Here is a 19729-nt window from a genome sequence, read left to right as displayed (position 1 = left end):
CTGGCGGCCCCTTTCACCTGCTCAGATCCCTGCCCGTATTGAAAAGCCATCGTTGTCTGCAACAGCCACGGCCGTCCCGTTGTCTTGCCCGCCGTGCCTTTGCCTCTTGCCTCTTGACTCTGCTGTCTCCCCTGGTCGCTAGCCTACCGAACCGCTACTCTCTCCGTTTGCAGCCCATTCATCCGCTCACCTCTTTTTTTTCTTCCTCCTTCTTCATCCCACACTCGTTGCGGCGCTTCTTCCTCCCCCGAGAAAAAAGAGGTCTCTTGCTGTCGAACCTCGTTCTTTTTCCTTGTCGTTTCCTTAATTCACGTTTCGCACTTTTGCCTCCAATACCAGGGAGGCCCTGCCTACTCCGCTATAATATCTCCGCTTCTCTTCTGTTCTTAACGCTACGGTCCCTGAACCTCGAGCAGGCTCTTGTCCACCTGCCTGTTACGCTGCCCGATCCGCACCGCACCCTCTCTTCTTCCTCTTCTCTGACCTCTGCGTCTGCCTGCCATCTTTCACTGCGTCCCTTCAAAATTGCTGTGCAACCGAATAGACCAAGTTTATCGCCGGCTACTTTCTCAGCACAGCACGGAACAACTCGCCTGATTTTCCCTCGTCTTCTCAGCCTCGATTTCGCCCAGAAACAACACGGTTCATGATCGAGCACCGTAACAACCACCGACATAAGCTTTTGGACTTGCTCACTGCTGCATGATAAATACGCCAGCCAAGCGCATTGCTACAAGTATCCTAGGTCTCGCATTTTGCTAGTCAATGTAAGTTCTATACATTCCCTCCGCCAGCATACCTCTGCCACGTCGCCAAAGCCATATCGGCCATTTGTCTCGGAGCAACTACCTTTCCTCGCACCCTTTTGCTTGCATGCCTACACACAAACGCCCAATGGCCGAGGAAAAAAATAAAGGGGAAATCTGCAGCAATCTGGTTGACTAACATTCTTTTTCTATTCGCTGCAGATTGATTTGTGCCTTTCTTCGACGCCGTCCCTCGTTTGCGAGCATCGTCGTTGTTCATTCACCCCTTCAGCGCCTCCCCAAACGGCTCCAACGCTTCGACGTTGGCTGCGCCATCGCCTTTAGCTGCGTTGTGGGACCTCGTATCGCCCCGTCTGCCTACGACGACAACAGGCTTGATTAAGAAAAAAAAAAAAAAGACGACGTTTCTTGCGAAATTTGAGCCCTTTCCCATTGCTCATCTCGTCACAGCGAGCTTTTGTGGGCGAACAGTCTCTGGCTGCATCATTCCTCACCAGCCCCGATGCCTCGATTCGCCGGCGCCTTTAGCCGGCGCAAGTCTGTCGCCGACAATCTTGAAAATGTCGACCTCAACGCCCCTGCTCAGCCTTCATTCAAGGTTCTGGAACGCAACACGCATGCAATCAGTCGATCCTTCGATGGCGGTGCCAAGATGGTGGCCCCCAAACCTCCCCAGCACACTCTCCTGAGGCCCGTTCATGACCCTCATGAGGACAACATTTTTGCCGACTTTAAGACTAGTCGGTAAGTGACTTTTGCTAACTTGTAGCCATGAATCCATTGACTCTGATGCTAATCACACCTACTCAGAGGCAGTGGCCTTTCCAACACCACGCAAGCCACCTCGACCGATAATTCGTCTCGCCACAGCAATGCATCGACTGCACCATCATCCGCCGACATGCACGGAAACAGCTCGCCCATTGAGGCACGCCAGGCTACCAAGGCAACCACACCTCCTGAAGCCGATGGGCCTGCTCGTGGACCCTCGACGAAATCCATTAGTGCATCCTTGTTCAAGGCTCATCGCACCTGGTCATTCGGGGGCCAGAAAAAACAATTCGTTCCGCCTCCTCGAGAGGAACCTGCTGTTCCTGACCTGCCACCAATGTTGACGATACAAACTGGCTCTGCTAGCGTCTCGACGGAACCAGTCAAATCGCCGCCAACCCCCAGCTCTCCCGACCAGAAAAAGGCGCTAGACCTGGGTGGGGACTTTGGAGCCATGTTTTCCAACCGTGGTCTCGACACCGTCCGCGAAACTGCCTCCAACCCCCGATCTCTTACGGGAAACCGAAATAACACCATGCCTGCTTCAATGCCAGAGCCTGCCCGAAGCTCGGAATCCACACCGACAGCTACCTACCCTACCGAATACAAGAAATCCACGCCCTCCCCTGTTCTCGATGAGGATGCCAAGCTCCTCCGCGACTCCTTCACTGCCATGAAGTTTCTCGACAGCCCCAACGGTGACAAAGGCCTGTCTGCAACCGAATCATTTTACAGCCGGCAGCCCCGAAACGATCCTATCGCCCGCAAGCCGGTCACAATCGCCGAGAGTTTCACCAAAGACAATGACGATAACCTATTCGAGGGCCGTACATATTCTTTTGCTAGGAACAACCACAGATATATTAGCCAGCGTACCGCCCATCCTCCCCGAAACAAGGTCATGACCCCGGCTCAGTTCGAACAGTATAAGCAGGACAAGGAGAGGCAAGGTATGACTGTCAAGGCGACGGGCCCTATCCCCCCCGCTAGTCATGCACTCCCGCCCTTGCCGCCCAAGCAAGAAGAGGACGACGAAGACGAAATCAACTACGATGACGATGAGGACGAGGCCGAGAAGTCCAGACAGCAAATCAAGCAGCGCCGTAAGCAGGAAGCTCATATGTCTGTCTATCGACAGCAGATGATGAAGGTCACTGGCGAGCATGCTGCCCCTCCCGTTGCCCCTGCGCGCCCCAACCTGCCTGCAACTATGAGTGCTCCTCAGCTGTCGACGATGAAGCCCCAGTCGAATGCGATTCCCGGTGCGTCTGACGAAGAGGAAGATGACGAAGTTCCCCTGGCCATTCTTCAAGCGCACGGGTTTCCTGCTAAGAACAGGCCTCCCACCCGCCTGAGCGTGTCTGGCTCCAATCCGAACCTCCGAAGCTCTTACCAGCCATCGATTTCTCGTCCCCAGTCGGTCGTAGGCGACGTTTCGACCTCTGCTAACCGACGTTCCTCGGGCCTCCCAGCGTTTGCCCGCGGCCTCCCGCAGGACCCTTTCGTCGGTGCGTCCATCCACAAACCGCTCGTTCGTGAGTCGCTGTCCTTCCATGAGGGCCCTCGTAACAGCCAAGGCCCTCTACACCCAGGCGGCCTAGTTGGTGTCATTGCCAACGAGGAACGATCGAGGGCTCTGCGCCGCGGTAGTCCAAACATTGGCGCCGGCAGGCCCCTGCCGACAAACATGTACCCGCAAGCTGGACCTGGTGGTTATGATCCTGTCGCTGGTATTCCTCACCAGATGATGTACGGTCAGAGTGGCATGAACGACATGGGTGGCGGAAATATGATGCCGGGAATGAGCTCCGGAGAGCAGTCCCAGCAGCAAATGACGCAGCAGATGCAGCAGTTCATGCAAATGCAGATGCAGTTTATGCAGATGATGGCGATGAACCAAAATCAGCAGCACAATCCTCAAGGAATGCCGCAAATGTCGCAGATGTCCCCGATGCCTAACGGTCCTTACCCAATGCAACAGCAGCATGGAGGCTACGCTGCAGCACAGTCTGTGGGCAACCTGTCGTCACGGCTATCAGTCATGGGTGTGGATCCAATGATGGATCGCTTTGATCCCAATATGCGCACTATGAGTATGGTCCAGCCTCCTCCGCAGTTCATGGGTCATCATCCTGGCTATGCAGGTTCTACCCACGGCTCTATCTCTGGCGGCATGGGATATGCGCCCTCCATCGCACCCTCTGAGCGCAGCAATGTCGGGCTGCCTGGCCGCTACAGACCCGTGTCTCACCTTGCTGTGCCGGGCCCCAAAGTTCCCCCGCACAACGATCCCTCCTTCACCGTGTCCGGGGGCTTGGCAATTTCTGACGGCAACAAAAGCCGTTCATCTCTAAACGTGTCTCGAAAGACGCCTGATGGATCCGACGACGACGACGAATCTGGCTGGGCAGCTATGAAGGCGAAGCGCGACAAGAAGCTATCGCTTTGGCACAGGAAGAAGCCCCTAAGCGGCGATCTGACTAACGAGCAGCTGGCCGGTATATAAGCTTTTGTCACACTCATATCAGCTTCGTTCAACCACCTACCACATTCATTGAAACCGGTTGGTTTTTTGCATATAAAAGACGAAAAAGGCAGCAGCGCATTGGAAAACAATTACATAATTGAGAAGTTGTTGAACCGTTGGACGTCATATTCATGTTTCTTTTGGGATACCTCTTTTATTTACCTGTAAACCACCCCTTCTTCTTGGTTTATGATTTGCTTGTCAGCCATTTACAGGCCCTTTGGAGAATGGAATAATTTTCACTATTATATTGGGAAGCGATTTACTTTTTCAGATCATCTTAGATATTGAGCTCACAGTTCTGGCTTTGATGTTGCAATTACATTTCATGTTGCATGATAGATTCGAGGCAGACATTCATCAAGGTGGTAATAAGATTAATTCGAGTTGAACCTCCTGACACATTTGATTCTAAATGGCTCCGATGACTTTGTCCACATGTGTTTGGAGTTATTTGCTTCTTGAGCCGCATCTATCTCGTATTAACGTTTAACCCTCAATCTTGCCGCTTGCCCACTCGCTGCGCTTGACGCCCATCTCAACGGCGGCGAGGCCCCAGTCTTCGCCGTGGTTGTGGCCCTTGCCGTCAACGCCGGCGCGCGAGAGCGCTTGTTCGTCGCTGAGCACCGTCAAGACGCCAAAGATGACGGGCACGCCCGTGTCGAGCTGCAGACGCATGAGACCGTGCGAGACGGCATCGGCAATGTACTCAAAGTGCATCGTCTCGCCCTTGATGAGCACGCCGATGGCGATGATGGCATCAAAACTCGACGACGTGGCGGCGGCAGAGGCGGAGAGGTCGGTCGTGGACGATGCGAGCAGGTCACCGGCGGAAGCGCCACCGGCGGAGGAGGCGGACTGGACTTGGGAGGCGGCATAGAGGCTTTGATTCCGGTCAGTGAGGGGAAGGGAGAGGTGACAGGGGAAAGAAGAACGGACCGCTGCGCGGCAATGGGAAGCTCCCAGGCGCCGGGGCACGACTGAACGACAATGTTGGAATCCTTCACGCCACACTCGAGCAGCTTGGCCTTGGCGCCGGCGACGAGCGGCTCGATGATGGTGGCGTTCCACCGGGCGTGGACGATGCCGATGCGCAGGCCGGCGCCATCGTGCTGCTGGGGGGTGGGGCCCTTGAGAGAAGACATGTCGAAAAGAGAGAGGAGAGAAAAAGTGCGGCTGGGCTTTGTAGATAACGAGCTTGCTGTCGGGGTTCAATCGGCTGGAGAGGAGAAGAATGTGTTTTTTGGACGTTGTCGGGATGCCTCTCGGCTTGAGGCCCGTGATGGAGGGGTCGCGGGGCAGGTTGTTGGGCGGGGCTGGGAGGGCCGCGCCGCTAGCTCTTCAAGCTGCTGGACAACAATTCTCAGCTGCAATTGTTCAATTTGACATGACAAAAGAAGAGATGCTACGTTCTATAAGAGTTGAGTGGATCGGGAGTTGACGGAGAATTCGAAAGTCGGGGAGATAATGCCTCGCTCTGGCGTCGAATGGGTCCCGGTGACTTGCCAGCTGGCGACCGGATGACTGACAGCTGTCAGACGAGATGGAGGCAAAGGCTACGTTTTTGACGCATCATGCTCATTTGAACCCTTGCATTCGGGAAAATTTACTGTACAGGGATAGATACTATCATGTTTTTCTAGAAGCATGCCTATTGCAAAACTCAGTTTAGCAACTGCCCGACTGATTGGCTCCTCCGCCGGCATCACCTCCCCCTACGCTGTCGTCAAGGAGCTCCTCGACAATGCCATCGACGCCGGTGCCGACGCCATCGAGGTAGCCCTCTCCGCCAATACACTCGATCAGGTCCGCGTGCGCGACAATGGCCGCGGCATCGCCCTCGACGACCTCGACAGCCTCGGCCGGCATGCCCACACCAGCAAGCTGACCGCGTTTGTCGAGCTCACCACCGGCCAGGTGCGCACGCTTGGCTTCCGCGGTCAGGCTCTTGCTAGTATAAATACAGTTGCGACTGTCGACGTCGTCACCAGGACAGCCGACGAGCCTGTGGCTACAAAGGTGCGACTGGCGGCAAACGGCGGCATAGGGGAAACATCTGTGCCGGTGTCTGCACCGACGGGGACGACGGTGCAAGTTGTGGGTTTATTTGCGAATATGCCCCCGAGAAAGCAGCTCCTGATGAAGGAGGCCAAAAAGACGACGATAAGGATCAAAGAGTTGTTGATGGCATATGCGCTGGCCAACGCGGCGCTGCGGATTAGTTTTAAAGTCCTGGGCGATGAGAAGCAGAGCTGCAAATTTGGGCAGACGAGGGATCGAGACTTGAAACAGTCGGTTATCGAAGTATTTGGGGCGGCGGTCGCCTCCAACGGACAGACATACCGGTCCGCCAGCGCAAAAGGCGCGTTTACGCTGATGGCGTTTCTACCGACTGCGAATAGCGACCAAAAAGTCTTTGCGGGAAAGGGTTCATATATTTCTGTCAATGGCCGGCCAATCTGTTCCGCAACAGGGATTGGCAAGGCGCTCACGGGTGTGTTCAGGACAAAGATGCAGCACAATTGGCAGCAGACAGGACTGCCGACAGTGCAGAAACCGCTCTTATTGCTCGAGATTCTTTGCCCGTTTGCAGAATATGACGCAAATATAGCTACGATGAAAGATGAGGTTCTTTTTGCGGACTCGGATGTTCTGCTGCAGACATTCGAGGAGCTGTGTGGAACGATTTACAGTAAAACTGCGACACCAGAGTTCTCCAAGCTGAACGGGAACAATGTTGAGCTTGAAAGTATGTCTATGAATTGCTTGAGCACGCCAACTACAGACAAGCTAGTGTCTGTGCAGATGCGAACTGCATGCAAAGTCAACATGCTCCGAACAAACAGCAACGCAACCGACGAGGGGATTGACTTTAAGGAAATTGAAATGACAGTACCGGAAAGGCTTCAGGTAGAGATAAGAGAGACTTCGAGGAAGAACGAAAGTCTTTTCAAAGATACTACACCAAAGTTGGTGCACGGCATTGAACGATACTTTCAGCCGACTGGAGCCGATTTCGAAATTGCCACAGACGATACGGCGACTCCCGAGCAGCCGCAAGCCGAAGCCAGCAGCGTCGACCTGGATAGGACAGCTTCCGGAAAGCTTGAGAGAGTGCCCCTTAACGATGTACCCAACTCCACGCTCAACATTCTCGCCGGCATCGACGATTCGCCGCCGTCGGACCACTCTAGCCAGCAAGGGGACAGCGGCGCGCCACCACGTCTCAGCGACCTGCACGGCACGAGCTGGAGCATCCAGCGTCTGATGAACCAGCGCGTCGCTCTGCACAATGTACCATCTAGGGGCACCACAGCGTCGGCCAGCCCGCCGACGCCGCCGCGAGGCCGGGTTCCACAAACACGAGGTCTGCGAGAGGACAGGCGACAGCAGGTCGCACATCAGCGTGGTCAAACGCTGCCGCCGTTCATGCGCACGCCACCTCCCTCTGATCCCATGAGAGAAGAGCCCCGGTTTGTGCCTGCTTCGTACGTAGGAGGACGGGATGGAGGACGGCAGCCGTCGCCGGTGAGCTCGAGCAGTTCTGAGAGCGGCGGCCCGGCCAAGGAGGCCTGGGGCCGCGAGCAGCAACAGCAGCGAGGGCTAGCGATAATAGGGCTACCGAGCACAACAAATAGAGGGAATAACCCAAGGGGTGTTGCATCGGGTGTGCCAAGAATGGGTCGTTTGCCAGCCACTCGACCGAGGCAGCAGACCAGCACCACCAGCACCACCATGGGACGGCCCCTGGCGCGACAGCCGGAATACGAGGCCGACGGCGAGACTGCCCCTCAGCAAGAGATATTCTCACCCGCAGGTTCCCGCCGTGCTAGCCATCTCAGGGCACATTTGCTGCGAGCGGACTCTGTGGATCGCGAAGCGAGCGACGTTGAGAGCGCGGCGGGAGACACACCGCCGCCCAAAACGCAGCCAAAGCGACGATGCGCCGAGAGCCAGGCCCCTGTGAAGCATGCGAAGCTGTTGGAACCGGGATATGCAACGTCGCGAGCTGCGATAGAGTCGCAGAGCCTCTTGCCTCTGGAGGACATACCGCCGGGCATGGCGACTTGGCGTTGCGTTTTGACGACTGATGTAGATTTCTCGGATGTGCGCATGTCAATGGATCTAGAGAGGGATATAGACGAGTATATTCAGAGTGGATACATGGCATTTGGCTTGAAGAATGTTACGAGACGGAATGCCATGTGTTTGGAAGCTCGCATGCGGCGAATCTGACGGGTTTGATATGCATACATGGATGGGGTATAGGGGAGCTTCTTGCTATGGTGAAAGATGTTGGTGCAATGAATGGAATCTACGTACGTAGCTAAAGAGGTAGACTCTAATACTTTTGCTTGGCTGTTCGATCAGAACTTTAGAAGTAGAACAGAAATGGAGTGAAAAGGAGGTTGCAGAAGGTGTGGGTGACATTCATGCGTTTTGATGGAGGTGGCTGGCTCGCGAGCGGAAGCTGAGTAGGCCGTTCACTGTAGACGCAGCTAATATGAACCACCTATATTTCAACACGGAGGTAATTCTAGTTTTCGGTATTCCGGTCGTTTCAGAGATGGCTTCGTCGGGAAATGCTGCGTTTTCTTTTTTGGGCCACGCGCAGAGACTGCAGCAGCACGGGATGCCGACTCCAGAAAGACTAGCAGACTTTTCCCCTAAGAAAAGTGACTCACGAACGGATATCCCTTTGCAGGACCTGCACCCAAAGTGCGAGGTGAAGTGTGGCTGAAGACTATGACGCGATTTAGAGAATACTGGCCCATGACTGGGGACCGCGTCGATTGGCTCTGCTGCAACTAGGTGGTTTTTTAGCCAACGGGGCAAAGGGGGCAGTGAGCTGTAGAACTAGTTAGCTGGATGCGAATGTTAGACTGTATCTTGGGAAGAGAGCGAAGACCAAGGCGAGCTAATTCCATTCGATCCAATAGCTGGCTTGAGATGTAGCGGCATGCTACCGCTCCGGGACCAGCTCATGTGGGATCATTGGATTGATTGATGCGTTGTCGACACTACCCCAAGCGAGACATTGGGAAGCAAACTCGACCAGGATCCATGGCCATGGAATGCCGTCTTTCCCGAAGACTGTGCAGTAAGCTGCGGGAGGGGACAAGGCCATTGGCTCGGGGCAGGGCCGGGCAGGCCACGACGTAAAGGATTATTTCCTTGTGTTTAGTTACACGGCTGGTTGTGCCATCCATGTATGATACTAGCGAAGAAGTAAATGTCAAGATGGGAACTGTAGCCATGCCTCCAGCTCTTGCGAATTCAATGCGGTGGTGTTTGGCTTCAGCAATTCTTTCTTCTTTGCTTGGCGTCCTGGAAACAATGCGGCGAAGCCCCGCGGCACAGCGATGCCTGTCTGTCACCTGCCGACGGCAGCTCCTGTGATATTGTACCGCCCGTCATATCTTCTCTCGCCCGTGCGGGTTCGCTCTGGCGTAGCAAAACTCTAGCGTCTGCACGCGCATTGTGAATCCTCCCAGCGCCGGGACCTCGCGCGGCGCGCCGGCAGATAGCACGGGCAGCGCATATGAATGGACAAGGCTCTGCCAGAGCACCATTGCAGATAGTAGAAGGGCGGTTGAGCATGTTTAGAGTGCAGGGACAATCATACCGGGATAGATACTCGTCATTCACAAAGGCCCCTGGTGCACCCCGGCTGTGATGCGGAGAACGATGATTGATGTTGGCGATGCGGCATTCGAGAGCTGCAAGGGTTGCAAAACTGTGCAAAGCAGGCCTCGGCTGCCATAAATTTAGCGCTGTGCGAATTATCTCAAAGAGCTTCCTATAGTCGCGACTTGCAGCAGCTCGAGTTCTCCTGCTTGTAGATGTGTATTAGGATGCTGTTGAGCCCGGGGTACACGCTCGTCGCGTGTTTGTGGTGGTGGGGAGTTCTGATTCTGCGTGAGGTCTGACGGTGAGCGAGATGAGGACCAAGGCTAACATTTAGTGTACAGAAAGACGTCAATGATGGTTGTAAATTATTCGGAGGGTTCCCGAAGGAGAAGAGCATGTGTTGGCTTCAAGGTTGACTTTCGAGTTGGGCCCCGTGTTAGTCACGCCGTGTTAGTCACAGTGGGATAAGTTGGATCCCATGAGCGGCTCATGTTCTTGTCCGATCTCGCGTGGAACGAGATTAACGAACATAGGTGGCTTATGGTAAACGCCACGCCGAGTGTAAATGCGCGGCGTTGCTCACTCGCATGTTGATATATAAGAGCTGGCACGCCCAGCTACCAGCAGCTACCCAGCGTGGGGGTCGCTTGAGGCTTGAGGGAATGTCTGTTTAAAATGACGTAGATGATGAGCACGAGTAGATGGATGGTTGGCTTGCGCATCGGAGAAGAACAAACCGGCATGGACGTCTTAATGATACCAAATTAATGGAAATCCCTAGCATCCATAATTTGACAACTGAACCACAGATAAAAAGTCAATCTGTTGACAAGCTCGAGTAGCGGAGATGCCGTGCGTTAGCGGGTATCGCTTCTCGTATCTGGCGGTGGGCTGTTCTTGGTTGGCCCCATATAGCCGAGAGCTGACGGTGGAGTGTGGCCCGACGTGGCGCTGGGCGGCGTCGAAGCTGCTCGTTGTTGTGATAACTAATTATAACTCTTTCTGGCTCGTGATGTCTTCGGCGTGCCGCAGGTCGGAGACAAAATGACGTTGACGAGGCTGATGTAACATGGGAGATCCGGGCTCTCATACGCGCATCACACCCCCAGCGTACGTGTTTGGACGTATTAACATGACGGGCAGTCACAAATGATACAAATGGTGGACTTGCACCTACGATGGTTGATTACACTGTAGGAGCGTATCAAAGGCAGCGCTCGGCTCGTTCACATGTAGCGAGGCCAATGTTTGCGATTTGGGGAGTTTTGACTGCGTTCCAGTAAGACAGAAGGATGGGACGAGGAAGAATGCAGCGCAAGGAATCTAGATTCTGGAAAAAGGAAAGAAAGAAAAGAAGACCCTCATCCATCTCGTTTATCGTGGGATGTACGGCGCGACGCATGTAGGGGGTGGCTTAGTGCAAGTGGTGCGGTCAACAAGCGGGCGGGCAGAGCCTAGGGCTACTGAGAAACGAGCATGTTCCGGACGAGGGGTGAATGCGATGAATAAATACACAATGTCGTGGCCTTGTAAGCAGAGCAAAATGTCTCCGAGAGAAGCTCAAATGGCAGGAGTTTGCTGTCGGCCGAGAGCAGGCATGACGCGCGTAATAAAGGACGAGTGGTTCGAGACGGGGCGCGCTGAGATAAAAGCAAGGGGGGCTGGGAGAGTCGTGGTAATATGGGCAAGTTCTCTGTCCATGCATTGGACACTTTTGCACAGCCTCGATCCGGTTGGTTCTGGTGCAAGTCATGGTGCAGCTTTTCTTGGTGTTGCGGCGCAGCAAGTGCTCCAGACAAGGTGCCAACAGTTTAAGTGGGCCAGTCCATGAACAGCCTCAGGTGTCAGGCATAGGACAGCCTGAGCCTGGACAGGGACAAGCTGGTCCCCTGTGTTTACAGTGGGCCGTGCCTCTGCTATTTTAATAGAGTATTCTTAATAATGAATGTGAAGTAGGGGGTATAAGAAGGGATCAGGGAGAGAGGCCATGCTTGTACTCTGGTTCGTGAGACGACGGCAATGGACTGACCTCGTGGCCTCGAGGCCAGAAACTGTTTGCGTCGCACGGAGGGGGGACATGACGTAGTATGGGAGAGGATATGTGAGATGAACGATATGAAATAAGACGAGTTTTTGCCATTTAGCTCCTGGTTTGTTGCACAAGTACGGAGTACTGACCAACGTGGATATCAGGTATCTGCTGTCATTTGAGCCTCTGGACAAATTGACAAGGTACCTGCATGTACTTGTCACTGCATCTGCAGTGGCTGCTTGCCTGTCCATATTAATGCATGCGCAGCGTCCAAATTTCAATGACCAAAATAGATGCACGTCTTGATTCGCTTTTTAATCAGCATTATAAATTTCCGCCTGCTAGCCCAGAATCCAACACGTTTCCGAGTGTTGTTTGTGCAGGCGGTGGTGTTGTTTGGGCTTTGGTTAGCGGCGCCCGACGCACTGCTAGTGGACCGAATCGGCTCAACTGCCAAACATTGTTGCTCAAAAGTACCTGCAGCCAGTCAGTATATCGACCCAAGCAAGAGGGCAAATGGGACCCTGCAGCAGCCGTGGACATCTGTTACAGGTGTCTGTCTGACCAGGTACGTCCAAGGTACCCATTCGCACCCGCAGGCAGGCCAGGTTTGGAGATTCTTTTTGTTTTTTTTTTAGTGGTTTTTTATATCTTTCCTTGCCAGCGCCAGCCCACCATGATTCCTCACGCCAAAATGCCGGGTCAAAAAAAAAAAGTAGACGTCCGCCCAAGGCACTGCCGCCTGTGTGTCCGCTCGCTCACCACCACATGCACCACCACATCCTCTCGGTTTCTGCTCCCCGCGAGGCTGCCATCTCTCCCTCCTCCTCTTTCCTCATCACCATCTTTTGCTCTCGGCCTCTTTCGTTGGCATCCCGTCTTCTATTCAACGCCCTCGCTCTACCTGTATTCCTTTTAGTACTTCCGACGCACCCTTGATTCTCTACGTCACCCGTTCTTGCAATCGAACCCGTCGCCCGTTTTTTTCCCTCCGCCAGCCGTTGCAAAACTCAAATTCGAATTGTCGTTTCATCCAGATACCCGCTCAGTCGAAGTCTGTGATGATGCGTCTTTTCTGACCCCAGCCGACAATTTTTTTTTCGCTTTTTTTTTTCCGCTCTCGCTTCACGACCTGAGCTGCGACCGCCCCATCCACACATTCATGATGCGAAAACCCCGTCTGCATCCGGCTCACGCAACCTCGTCCGAATCGGTTCCAGCCCATCGCACAGCCCACCGACATGCTTTGCCTGTCCAACCTTCGCAGGGAACGACGACGACGTGCCAGCGCCGCAGTCTGGCTTCCAGCGACAGCCAACGCTCGCTCACCACCGTGGCGTCGACTCCGTCACACACGGCCCATAGGCTGCCTCCGATAATGACACGGCCAGCCCGCCCAGCCCGCTCACGGCGGCGGCAGCTCGATGACCTCTTGTCCGCATCTGCTTTCCTCGTCTACGCATTAATAGCCCTCTTTCTCGCTGCCGTCCCCGTCTCGGCCGTCCGTGTCCCCTTCACCAACTGCCTCGATGAAAAGTACATTACCGACGGAAAGCTCCAATGGAAACCCGTCTACGCCGACGCCAGCTTCGACACTACCGACCCCACACATGAGCTCAAGGTTGTCGTTTGGGGCAATGTGACGGGCTTCCAGGACCCCAAAAATCTTCCACCTTCGGCTCAAGATGACCCCAACCGTCTCTACTGGAAAGACAATGGCAAGACAAACGGCAAAATTACTCAGACTGGTGACACTGGCAAGGCCACGACCCTCTACCGCAGAGTCAATGTCCTCACTTATAGGCCGGTAAACGAGCGCGTCAACTTTTGCACAGAAGCTCTTGACGGCGGTCAATGCCCTCTAGGCCCCTTCTTGAACACTTCGAGAGTGTAGGTTAATCTATTGCCTACGCAATACAATACGCTAACCTTTGATGTAGCGACTTCCCCGACGACCTTTTCACCCGTCCCCGCAGCCTTTCCTCCTTCTCCTCCATGAACCTAACTCACCAATTCGGCTCCTCGTACTCATTCTCCTCCTTCTCTTCCACACTTCTCCTGCTTTCCAGTGATGAGGCCGCCACCAACATTGGCTGCATCTCATCCATCATCACTCCGGATCTCGGCTCTAATCGCAACGTCGTCAAGTTCTTTCCTCTCGTTATCCTCATCGTCTGCGGCTTCGCCGTTATTTTTGCTGGCAATTTCAGCCCGTGGGGCTCCACCGACATCTTTCAATGGTCCTCCAACTACGGTCGTGATGCTGACCAGCTGAGATTGGTTACCCCGGGTTTTGGCGACTGTCTGCAGTACATTCAGTTTGCCGTCTTGACTGGTGCTCTGAGCATTGATTATCCTGGTTTCTACCAGCCCATCGCCAGTCAGGCTGCTTGGTCAACCATCATGTTCAATGAGAGCTTCGTCACAAACAAGCCTGGCTGGCGCAACGTTGTCGATGGCGTCTATGTCACAGATCTTGGCAACAAATATGGCCTGCAGCACATGGGTCAGCTCGTCGGCATGGCTGATCATCAGGATATTTGGGCTGGCATGATGGTCTGGCTCTGCGTCGTCATCCTTGCTGCCTTTATCGTCGTCCAGCTTGGCTTCCTCATCCAGTGGGTTTACCGTCGTTCGACCAAGACCGCAGAGGAGGACTTGCGCGCCAAAAATATACCCTTTTCCATCGGCAACGTCGTCCGCATTCTCTACAATTACATGCTGATGCCCATTGTTGCCTTTTCTGCCTACCAACTCGTCATCGCTCGCTCGGCCCCAATCTACTGCGTCGTGCTAGCCTGCATCACTCTGGTAGTGCTGGTCGCCTTTGCTACCTACTTGCTCTACTTGATTGTCACCATGAGACCCAAGTCTGTTCTGTTTGACGATTTACCCATGGTACTACGCTTCGGTCCTCTCTACAATACGTATTCTGATGGAGCTGCCACCTTTGCTTTCATCCCACTTGTTCTGCAATTTTGCCGTGGTCTGGCCATCGGTGCCGTTCAGCCGAGCGGCTTGGCTCAAATTGTCATTCTGGCTATTTGTGAAGTCATTCACATCTTTACCCTCAACGCCGTGAAACCGTTTCAGTCACCTACCTCGATGAATGCATATCACACCGTATTTTCTTGCTTACGTCTGGTTACCATTCTACTCATGGTTGCTTTTGTGCCGGGTCTCGGCGTCACTGAGGGGACAAAGGGGTGGATCGGCTATGCTATCCTCATCGTGCACGGTTGTGTCCTCATTTTCGGTTTCCTATTGAGTGCGCTACAGACGATTCTCGAGGTCGTTGCCCGCATGATGGGTGCTGGCCGGGACAGTACCGTTGGTTCTACCAGAGGAGGACTGTCAAAGATTTTTGGCGTGAGGCAGCTCAACAAGCGCGAGTCGCATCGACCAATTCCATCGAGAACCAGCCAGCTTTCCACTACAGCCATGATTGATGTCGAAAAGGCGAACCGCGCAGGATATATGCCGGCCAATGCACGAGTTCGAAGCAGCTCTGGAGGGAGCCTAGGCACCATCATGGCTGCACAGAGACATCGCAGCAGCTCCGCTCTCGATAGTGTCGACATGTACTCACACGCACACAGGCCTGCAGAAAGTCCAGCTTCCTACCTACCTGGAACGCCTGGCGAGACAAGCACGTTTTCTTTTCTCGCTTCTTCCAATACCGCCACTCGACCTAGCCATCCCCCTCCTGGCCACGTTCCAACACTCGCTGCTCTAGAAGCTGCTGACCCATACTACCGACCACCTCGCAGACGTCGGTCAACCAACGAGAACTCGCCGCAAGAACCAAGCACGGGGCGGTTTACCCCTGACCAACCCGGCCTTTTGCAGCCGCACGGCCAACCGGGTGAGTCTGGCGACAATGCTCCTGATATCTCGCGCGGTGCCACGCCTGTAGCCCCTGGAACAGGACTAGGCCTGCCGGGCACCGCCAGTGCCGCTTTGAATGCTGTACCAAATAGACCGGATTATTCAACCCGTGAAGTCGATTTCTACTATGGTGTTCGTGGCCCAGCTCTCAACTCTGATGGCCTTGGTCGCAAGCTTGGCACTGGGCCCGCTGATCCCACTGGCCCCGTTGCCACTGCTACGAGCTGGTTCCGTAACCTCATGGGTGGTAAGAGTAAAGATAAGAGCAAGGGGTTTGAAGTCGTTCGCAGCTCGAGGATGCCGCCCTCCATGGCCCGCAACGCCGGCTTTGGTGACGAAACGCCACCTGAGGGCATCCCTGTCGCTCTCGGTGTGCTAAGGAACGGCCCCATCGACGATGAGGATGAGGATGACAACCTACAGCCCAACCGCGCACCTAAGCCAAGCACCGCACTGCTCAGCACGGGAGGCGAGCCCCACGACTCTGACGATGAACAACCGTCACACGAGCCTGGCGAGCCGGAACCTGTTAGCCCCATGACCAGCGATGACGAAGATGACGACGGTACCCAGCACTCTACATACTACGATGCACCGGACATTCCTCGCAAGAGCTCGAAGCGAGATTCAGCCAACTTGTCACACCGCCACCTGCCGTCCCTCAGCATCGTGGACTCGCAGGATGCCAGGCTGTCATCCAATCCTAGAGACGACAGGTCTGAACGGGCTAATAAACATGCTAACTCGCTCACGATTGACCCGCCAAAGCTGCCCAACCTGCCATTCGAGCGCACAAAGTCTCAAAAGCGGCTGTCGTCCATGTCATCGATGTCGTTGTGCGAAGATTTTACGACCGTCGACTTGGGCGAGCTGGCCAACGAGCGGCCTGTCAGCTACGGCATGGTGTCGCAGCATGCGATTAGCAGAGTCGATCCAGAGCACCCGCGGGTTACGCTGCACAGCAGCTCAGCGGAACTTGTGGATGAGAATGGCGTTCCCAAGATACATCAGTAGCCATCTATGCCTTGATGTCTTTCCTTTACCATCAATTTTCTTATTAGTTTATCATCTACCTATACGCGCACACACATATGCACTCACTCCCCCTCACTCACTACTTACTCACTCACTCACTTACTCGCACTCTCTCACACTCCCTCCCGTACCACTTCCTCACCTTCACTCACTCAGACATGCGGACATTAAAAGCGAACTTTTGCACTGATAGAATAAAGTTAATACCGAGGAGGAATGGGGTTTGGAAATGATTTTCTGAATTTTAGCGGCATGCTCGATTTACAAACTGTACATCTGGTTCCTTGTTTGTTGGATACTGGCTCTCAAGGGCGAGAAACAAATTGGGTTATATATGGTTTTCTTTGGTTGGATTATAATCTCTGGGCAAGCCACTGGGCCGAGACTGGCCAGGGCTATGAAAATAAACATTATTTCCATACTTGGTCCTTTTCTCCGTGAACACTTGTATATGTACATGCATTGATTGGAGCATAAACTACCGCCCATTGTATAGTCATAACAACTTTCTAGCCATTCCTTTTCCCTCTTTTCTCCCGTCATGCAATTCTGATGCCAATTTTACAGAACCGTTGCTGATTCCCACGTGATATCTTGTTTCTCTCTCTCTTCTCTTCTCTCTTCCTAAATGATACTTCTCTTGCCGTCTGCCCACCCCTCCATCTACTTGACCGTGATGAAGCCGATGCCCGACCGCGCTTTTTGCGCCGCCCGCTTCAGCGCCTGCTCCTCGACGTCTGTCCACTGCACGCTCAGCTCGTCCCACTTGCGGCCGGGCGTGTTGTACTCTTTTCGCCAGCGCGCCTGCACGGCCTGCAGCGCGGCCATGCGTCGGGGGTCGCCGGAGCCGCTGTACACGAGGAGCGCGGTGCACGGCGGCAGCGCGGCGTGAATGCGCTCGATGCGTTGCGTGAGCCTCGCTACGCAGCGCTCCAGATCCTCCTCTTCCTCCGCCTCCTTCTCGGCTTCTGCAGCGGCGAGTCCGTTGCTGTTGATACGGTTCGTGTTCCACCAGCCCTGCCGGGCTTCGAGCTCGCGCAGCCGCGCCCAGGTAAAGTCGACGCCGCCCCCGCGGACCTCTTTACCGTCGGCGTCGCCGTTGACGCAGCGCAGCACGGCGGCGACGACTTCTTCGTCTGACGCGCAGCCGAAGCGCACAGTCGCGCCGGCGCCGTAGCCCTTGCCCGGGTCACCCCAGTCGACGGCCGCGCTCGTCTTGCCGACCTCGACGCCGCCGAGGGCCGCGTCGCCGCCCTGGGCCTTGTACGCGGTGCCGGCGCGCGCGAGGCGCCGAAAGAGGTTCTCGCCCTGCGCGTCGGGCGTGCCCCACGCGCGGCCCTTTTCGCACTTTTGCTTGACGAGGTCGAGGCATGTGCGGGCGTCCTCGACGGCGTCGTGGCCGGCGGCCCCGCCCTTTTGTATGCTGCGTGAGAGGTACTTTTCGGCGAGCCACTTGAGCGACGACTTGAGCGGCGGGCCGCGCGGGTGCGGAAACAGCAGCGAGGTGTCGACGATGAAGGGGTGCGTGAGTTGCAGCGCCTTGGTGTCGGACTCGAGCGAGTGGCCGACGAGAATGGTGCGCGGGGTGAGGAGCGTCAGCAGCCGCGCCTGCACGTCGGCGAGCGTCGTGGTCACGGGCGCGAGCATCTCGGCGGTGATGCCGGAGAAGCGCGTGAGGTAGTCGGTGATGGGCTTGGCCGGGCGCACCAGCTCGTCGAGCACCACGTCGCCCGACCAGTCGACGACGCTGACGCGCGTCAGCGCAAACTCGTCCTCGCCCGTGAGGCACATTTCGCAGTCGAGCGCCAGCACCGTCCTGCCCGCCGTCACGCTGCCCTGCTGCACCTCCGCCTCGGGCGCGTCGCCGTTCTCGGCACGCTCCACCACCGTGCGCACCCAGCCTTCCGGCAGGACAAAGGCGTCGCGCGCCGCGGCGGTATCGGTTGGTAGCAGCGCCGGATGCACCAGGTACCCGTTCTCTGCGAGCTCCGCCGGCGTGGCGAGAAACTCGGTGATGCGCGTGCGCTCATTCTTCCACCCGGAGGGCTCGCGCGCGGGCTTGACGCCCTGCTTCTTCTCCTTGGGCGCGGGCGTGCTGAGAAACGCCGCCATCGGGGAGTGCATCTTGCCGTGGCGGTCGTCGCCGGGCGTCTTGACCGGCCACAGATGCGGAAATATGTCGGCAAACGGCCGCAGCGCCTCTGGCAGCTGTGTCTTGTCTAGCGGCCGCGGGTAGTAATCATCCGGGGACGCGTCCTTTTTCGGTTCCGTTTTCGACGACGACGATGACGACGATTGCCCCGCTGCTGCTGTTGCAAGATCATCATCGCGCGTTTCGTTAAAGGTGGTCAGATCTACACCGGGCCGAAACATGGCCTCCTCGAGTCCCGGCACCATGACGGCGACAATTTTGCGAAACGCAGGGCGGTGCATCACGGCGCACCACTGCGGGCCGGCGCCGTCGGCGAAAATGTACGTCACCAGGTCGCGAAGGTGGCTGACGCCAATCTTGGACTGTAGCCGCGCTCCGGGCGAGAAGGTGATGGACGGGTAGTTTTTGCCCGGCCGCGGCAGCTTTTTCGACTTTTTCTTGTTCGAGCGGCTGACTGTCTGCCACTGCTCCTTGCTATCATCATCGTCGTCGTCGTCGCCGTGCTTGGCCGTGTCGTCCGTCTTGGGCTTCTTCTCGGCGGCGGGCTCGTCGTGCCCGTCGTGGGGACTCGCGCGCTTCAGACTGCTGCGCTCGCTGCTGGGCTGGGCCGCATCGCCGGCGCCGGCAGAGGCAAGAACGGCGTCGGTGCCGGCCGGAGCGGCATTGAGCTCGTCATCGGCCATGGATGAGGCGGTGATGGCTGCGGCAGCGCTGTCGTCGAGGGACAGGCCGAGGAAGTTGCGAGCGATTGTCTGGACTCTTTTGAACTTGTTTCGTAGATATGTCACCATTGGTGATGCAAAGTATAAAAATTTAGATCATGTATCATGAGGAAAATGGCGCGTTTCTGCGCAGGGTAGAAATTATATCTTGCTGTTGGAATATGTAGGTACAAAAAAAAGTTGAGGCTGCAGATCGAGTTTTCA

General features: G+C 55.5%; 5 protein-coding genes across 5 annotated transcripts; 3 read left to right on the top strand and 2 right to left on the bottom strand.

Moving 5' to 3' along the window:
- Positions 1-1269: 1269 nt before the first annotated feature.
- BBA_02052 (uncharacterized protein) lies at positions 1270-4044 on the top strand (the record flags this gene model as incomplete). Its single annotated transcript, XM_008597149.1, has 2 exons — positions 1270-1511; positions 1578-4044. The coding sequence occupies 2 exons, from the start codon at positions 1270-1272 to the stop codon at positions 4042-4044; spliced, it is 2709 nt and encodes a 902-aa protein (XP_008595371.1).
- Positions 4045-4554: 510 nt separating this feature from the next.
- On the bottom strand, positions 4555-5210 carry BBA_02051 (6,7-dimethyl-8-ribityllumazine synthase; the record flags this gene model as incomplete). The annotated part of the gene is made up of 2 exons (XM_008597148.1): positions 4555-4948; positions 5005-5210. The coding sequence occupies 2 exons, from the start codon at positions 5208-5210 to the stop codon at positions 4555-4557; spliced, it is 600 nt and encodes a 199-aa protein (XP_008595370.1).
- Positions 5211-5712: 502 nt separating this feature from the next.
- Positions 5713-8301, top strand: BBA_02050 (DNA mismatch repair protein; the record flags this gene model as incomplete). The annotated part of the gene is made up of 1 exon (XM_008597147.1): positions 5713-8301. One exon carries the CDS (start codon positions 5713-5715, stop codon positions 8299-8301), a length of 2589 nt encoding a protein of 862 aa, XP_008595369.1.
- Positions 8302-12893: 4592 nt separating this feature from the next.
- On the top strand, positions 12894-16630 carry BBA_02049 (uncharacterized protein; the record flags this gene model as incomplete). Its single annotated transcript, XM_008597146.1, has 2 exons — positions 12894-13618; positions 13669-16630. 2 exons carry the CDS (start codon positions 12894-12896, stop codon positions 16628-16630), a joined length of 3687 nt encoding a protein of 1228 aa, XP_008595368.1.
- A 684-nt stretch (positions 16631-17314) lies between these two features.
- On the bottom strand, positions 17315-19594 carry BBA_02048 (RNA exonuclease; the record flags this gene model as incomplete). Its single annotated transcript, XM_008597145.1, has 1 exon — positions 17315-19594. The coding sequence occupies one exon, from the start codon at positions 19592-19594 to the stop codon at positions 17315-17317; it is 2280 nt and encodes a 759-aa protein (XP_008595367.1).
- Between the last annotated feature and the right edge of the window lie 135 nt (positions 19595-19729).

Source organism: Beauveria bassiana, assembly GCF_000280675.1.
Source record: "Beauveria bassiana ARSEF 2860 unplaced genomic scaffold BBA_S00004, whole genome shotgun sequence".
Lineage (NCBI taxonomy): Eukaryota > Fungi > Ascomycota > Sordariomycetes > Hypocreales > Cordycipitaceae > Beauveria > Beauveria bassiana.
Note: the sequence above shows the minus strand (reverse complement) of the source record. Positions and strands in the feature narration are given on the sequence as shown.